The sequence below is a fragment of the Cardiocondyla obscurior genome, linkage group LG09 (assembly GCF_019399895.1).
Source record: "Cardiocondyla obscurior isolate alpha-2009 linkage group LG09, Cobs3.1, whole genome shotgun sequence".
Taxonomy (NCBI): Eukaryota; Metazoa; Arthropoda; class Insecta; order Hymenoptera; family Formicidae; genus Cardiocondyla; species Cardiocondyla obscurior.
In genome coordinates, this window is record NC_091872.1 from 3,950,363 (window position 1) to 3,956,362 (window position 6,000).

Genomic DNA, 6,000 nt, shown 5'->3' on the forward strand with positions numbered 1-6,000 from the left:
TAATCTTTCTAAATTCTATTACAAAACTTTGATTTTAGAAAAGTTTATACGTTTATAAATTTCTATTGCTAGACCAATAAAATATATATACTTCTGTTAGATTTTCTTTCGTATTTCTCGTCTTATTAGATTTGGGATTAGAATTTAAGGTATTAAAAGTGTTACATAAATATTTTCTTATATTGTAATTAATTCTGCTTGTGTTTCCTTAAAATAGTTTGTCACTGATAATAATTTTTTTATTTTCTATTATTAGATAATACTTATTCACAAAAAATCACATAAAAACAATTTATATCTAAAAAGTATATTTATAGTAATATCGGAATTATTGCGAATAACAAGGGTAAAACATAAAAATGTTATCGATAACATAATGTTAGTTCAACGTGTGATAAAAAGATTAAATACATGATACAATTTTCTAATGTTATAATTCTTAATGTTATCTGAAGTGTTAATAATACTGATAAAATTTTATATTGCAAAAAATATTTTTTATTAAACAACAGTATGTTTATTGAAATTAATAGTTTGAAATTAATAATATTAAATTAAAACATTATGTTTCCTTTATTATACGAGACTTATTTAATTAAAAAATACTGTTAATTTAGTATATGTTAATGATATTAATGGTATTGTTCTGACACAATAAAAAATTTTCTAATAGAAAATAGTGAATAGCAAAGTAAACAATATGATATTTTATTATGATCGTTATGTTCATTGATTTATCACTTTTTTCCGACATTAAAATTATCTTATCGGCATAGTAACTGCTTTGTCTAACAAGATTACAGATAGCTTTGATGCTTATATATAAATCTACGATATCTTATGCGAATATTATTGCGTTCATCCACAGCTGTCACGGTAAGTAAAAGCAGTACTTACTTTTTATAATAAAACTTACATATCAAAATTAATAATTTCTTACACGTGATTATATTACGTTCACAGATGAAGTTTACGTTAATATTAGCTGCCGTCTTGGCCGTTAGCTGGCTAGGACAAGCTCAGCCAATTTTGGACAGCAGTACTCTTCGTGAAGACGTTCGAGATTTTTTGACCTTAATTCCTAGTGAAGAAATTAATGAAATTTTGACGGACTACATAACAGGAGACTCTGAAGTACGAAGTATTTTTAATTATCTTTTATCTTCACCTGTACTGCCAGATTTAATGATGGGCGTGGAAGCCATTCCTGAAGTGATCAACCTTATGAATTATTTGCAAAAGAGAGAAATCGATATTTACTCGGTAGTAAATAAAATTCACAAAATTCTCGGTATCGATGAACTCGTACCGCCTTCTTATTTTGCGGCAAAAAAAAGAACCGGCGGTGTTGCGGGACTGTTCGAGGACATCAAGAAAGTGATTCCGTTCGCAAAATTTATTCGCACCTATGTGCAAAAGATGAAAACCTCACCGGCTTTCGTTGACTTCGTTAATCAGCTCAAGTCGGACAGTTTTCAGCAGCTCGTAAACAAACTCTATCAAGTTGAATCCTTCCAGATCATCGTGAATGGACTGAAAAGCAGAGGAGTTAATACGCAAATTGTGGCGGATATTATGTATATAGTTCTCGGCATTACTGTACCAAATGGTGTTTCTGTTTATCAGAAGCGTACGTTAAATGAAGAATTGACGGACTTCGTGGAACTCATTCCAGAGGACAAATTTAGCGAGGTAGTGATTAAGTACGTAATCGAGAATGAAGAAGTAGGCAACGCTTTTATGTACATACTTACACCTGAATTCCAATCGATTTTGCACGACGTCGAGGCTCTCGAAGAATATCAAGCGTTAATGATATATTTCGAAAACGCTGGATTGAAAGTTATTGATAGCAGAGAGTCATTACACAAAGCAATTGGCAAGAAGGATTATATGCAGCCTAAAGTAGAGATCATTTTCAAATCTGAAATTGGAATGCAGGTCGGTAGTGGAATAAAAGCACTGCTTGCTGATCTTTATGATCTATTACCTCTGGACGAAATTAACGCTCTTTACAACCAGAAAATGCAGAATTCAAAAGTTTTCTCTGATTTTGTTAAGAAGTTAGAGTCTCTAGAATTCAAGAAATTATTAAGGAATCTGTCTGAAAGCCAGACGTATAAAAATTTTATTTTAATTACTAATAAACAAGGATTAGAACTTGAAGAAATAGCGAAGTTTGTTTACAAAATATTTGGATTCAAAATTCCGTACATAAATTAATATGTAATATAAATGTATGCTTTAACATGTATTTTTTTTTGTTTTCTATTTGTTATTCGCGTAATAATAAAATATCGCATTGATAAATAATTTTCTTTAATTACACACAAACGACTGTATTGCTTCATAAAAAATATATTATTTTATTTTATATGTGTATATAAATATTTTACTTCCGAATGCAGGTATATGTATTGTACGTAATATAAAGATGAAATTAAAATAAAGAAATTTTAATTAGGTAACGTTTCGTTAATATTCTGCTTTTAATCTAATAGATTACTTTAAAAGGTATAGAAAAAGTTATAAGTAAAGAAAAATGTAACACGTGTTTAAAAAGAGAAACTGCTTATTTATTATTTTACACAAATAAAGTACAAAATTATTGAAATTATATACAGTGTTTAAAAAAAAAACAAGAAATTTATAAAAATGTCAAAAGGTTTCGCTGGAATAGAAGCAAATTCCTTTAGTTAGATTTAATTTCTTTTTAACGCAATAATTATATGTAATTATACACATAATATTAATTATAGACGGATTAGAAAGGAAATTCGATAGGAAGAAGCATCTTTAACCATTCCCTGACTACTTCGAGATCAATACCCGCGTTTGCAGCGTGTTGCAAAAGCTGCTGGAATTTCGGATGAGCGTATACCTTGTAGACGAGTTCCTGGAAATTTGGAGACGACAGTTGCGTGATGAAATCCTGGAACACCTTGGAGGTCTTCATTTTGGTTTCGTAGAGTGCTTTAAGCTGGTTGTAAACAGGACGAATGGCAGCTCTGATATCATCAACATATCCACGAATTCCACCAGTGATTTGTTTATCAGCAGCGAAGTTGCGTGAGACCAGTCCTAGCCACTTGTTCAACATTTCTTGCAGTTCGTAAACATCAAGGCCGGCGTTATACATGTATTCCATCAGAGCTTTCATTTCAGGTAGATCTTCGATATCTTTTACGAGTAGCTTGAAATCATCGGACTTGAGGTATCGAACCATAGCTTGAAATTCCGCGTCCTGGGTATAGTACTGGAGAGTGATTGAAACAATTTCATCCTGTGGCAGGAGGTCCAAGAAATCCTGAAGCTCGTCCGCTAGTTCGCCTCTGCCGACATTAGGAAGTTTCCACGGAGCCGCGGTGGACGTAGCCACGAAAGCCAGCAATGCCAATGTGAACTTCATCTGTAAAATTAAATTTTTTAAATAATTTTCTAAAAAAAAAAAAGGCATTACGCGTGAAAAAGCTGTTAGTTGTTACCGCTTTTCCGCGACGCTGATCGGTTTTCTCGCTTGGCTCGTTTTGTACCAAGCGAGAGTAAACATAAGCTGTCAATGTTATTGCGTGTGATTTTTCAAGAAATAAATTTTTACGAAACAGAAAAATATTCGGATTGCTATATTATTTTTGGGGCTTGCTCGGACAAGAGTTTTATAACGACGACGATTTGGGAGCTCGAAAGTCATAGTTGATCTCGGAATAACGAAAAAAAAATGCCTCGTTTTTCTGTTTTGAGAGAAAACGCCCCAAACTCGCCGAGCATATGAAAAAAATAGACGTAAACAGATTAACTCAGCATTGAGCTCGGCGCTTTAAAGAACGCCGCGCGAGAAGGACAGCGTTCGATCGACGATCAAACCTATTGCTGTCTCACTTTTTTTACGCGGTTGTCTCTTTCCTTCCAAGGGTCGAAATCTGTAACAGCCATGTTAGTCTAGTTACGGTGGCTCGGGTGCGTGGACGTGTTACGCTAATCGCTCCGCAATTACGCGTATTTTTGACCGCGGATAGAATGTTCCCGTACGCGAGTACGTGTCGATGTCGTCGATCCGGGAACGAACAATCATTTTTTGCATTCCTATCATTCCGTTCATCGGTCTGAGGTTCGTTTCGGGCACCGAAAAAGTACCTCGGAAAGACTAAGGTTATGTCGCTGGCGGAGAGCGCGGGGCGTCCGACCTGATGTTCGCCGCGTGACGTCATCGACCTGGGCAACCATGATTACCGACGCGTTTCACTCGCCACCACGTTCAGCGGACTGCAGCAATCATGATGGCCGCTACGCGGGATGTCAACAAAGATCGCACCTCGCTCGCCTTCTTCGTCGCGGCCGTGCATCTCATCCCGCTTCGGGCAAGTGACTTTTTAAGGAACGTGAAAAAGATAAAGTGCGCGGGGACACATTTCGTATCGCAGCCCGTTTCATTCGTCGCTTCGCTGAATATCTCGGTATCGACGTCAGGATAATTCAGACAACTGCCACGGAAGGAAAGAAGGAAGGAAGGAAGGAAGGAAGGATGGATGGAAGGAAGGATGTCGAACATCGTCGGCCGTGGATCACTCAAATGTAATTATCCTAAAGAAATTAATATTATTAACTAATGTCCGAATCTAATAACGCGCGCGCTCTGCATTCTATAGCATTATTTAAAATTAAATCTATTTTAAATCTAAATTGTGATTTCAATCAATTATTTAAAGCGCAAAGATAAAACTTACGCCATAAAATAAAATGCAAAGCAATAGTATTATTTATAAAATAAATATGAACGTTAATGAGAATTTTATTTTTAATTGATTGAATATAAAAAATAATTGTCTAAGAATTAAATCGGTACTCACCATCAAAGTATTATTCAAAGTATTACTATTGCGATACTTCTACTTGTGACTCGAGGAAGTGTGTTTCACAGTTTCAACCGGCGGTTTATATACGCACGAAATCAATCCGTTTTTATTTGATTCACGATAAGATTGTGTAGATAATCTGAATAAAAGAATTCTTTTTATTTACTTAGATTAATAGATATCTTTAAAATTATTTTTCTTTTTTTTTTTTTTAAATTTGTAAAAGGAATATAAATTTAAATAAACACGAATATATCAAATTTTACTTCTCGCAACGTTGTTGCTGTTTTGAAAGACGGCTTCGAACTTGCTCAATAAAAAAAGAACTCGGCTATTTTTGTTGCATTTTCGTTAGTATGCCTAAAGTTTCGTCAGTCATAAGGGAAAGCGGGTCATGCACCGTGTGCTGTAAATGACTCTCTGGACGCCTGCGCCTATTCGATAAATATAAAAAGATGATGCTGCCGCAGGTGGCATTAATTTAAAGAAGAGAGCCCGAAAGATGTTTAGATCGGTATCCGGGTTTTCTGCACTCGAAATGAAAAGAATACCAATTTAATTGCGAGATAGCTACGCTCGGTATGAAGGTACGAAGGAAGCAAAACTGTAGGAACGGTATGAAACGGAAGTGTAGGGGCCAACAGTGCTTCCCTAATTAAAATTGTTACAATTTAATAAGCCTCGGAACTCACCATTGGCGCGTCGTAATGGGAAGTCGTGAGAAGAATAAGTGAGACAGCGAAACGGGGAAGACTTCTAGAAGGGGAATAAGGGGAAATCGGACGCTTAAACGAGCGTCTTTGAAGGCTGCGGACAAAGAGGCTGCGCGAGGACGGAGGAAGGAAAAAGAAAGAGATAAAGAAGGAGAGGCGTAAGGGCGCGGAGGAGAAATCGTCTTCGCAATCTCTTAACTTTTCCACTCAATATGGAGCGCGAACTATACTTTCTTGCGATATAGCTCTCTTTAAGATCTTATGACGGAAATTTTTTGCAAAAAGTTTAATACAATTTAAGAAATATAATATTGAGTATATTATACAATTAGAAATTTTAACGATCAATTAATTATTAATAATATTATACCGCAACGGTTTTCACGAAAGTTGATTTTTGCACCGCAAAAACGTTTGTTACGTGAATTTTATTT

At 35.1% G+C, this 6,000-nt stretch overlaps 2 protein-coding genes across 2 annotated transcripts; one reads left to right on the plus strand and one right to left on the minus strand.

The window, feature by feature from the left end:
- Positions 1–286: 286 nt before the first annotated feature.
- LOC139105709 (uncharacterized) lies at positions 287–2,468 on the plus strand. Its single transcript, XM_070661964.1, has 2 exons — positions 287–876; positions 964–2,468. The coding sequence occupies exons 1-2, from the start codon at positions 841–843 to the stop codon at positions 2,221–2,223; spliced, it is 1,296 nt and encodes a 431-aa protein (XP_070518065.1). The 5' UTR covers positions 287–840; the 3' UTR covers positions 2,224–2,468.
- An 86-nt stretch (positions 2,469–2,554) lies between these two features.
- Positions 2,555–4,947, minus strand: LOC139105716 (protein G12-like). Its single transcript, XM_070661975.1, has 2 exons — positions 4,848–4,947; positions 2,555–3,409 (listed from the first exon to the last, which is right to left on the minus strand). The coding sequence occupies exons 1-2, from the start codon at positions 4,848–4,850 to the stop codon at positions 2,765–2,767; spliced, it is 648 nt and encodes a 215-aa protein (XP_070518076.1). The 5' UTR covers positions 4,851–4,947; the 3' UTR covers positions 2,555–2,764.
- Positions 4,948–6,000: the final 1,053 nt, after the last annotated feature.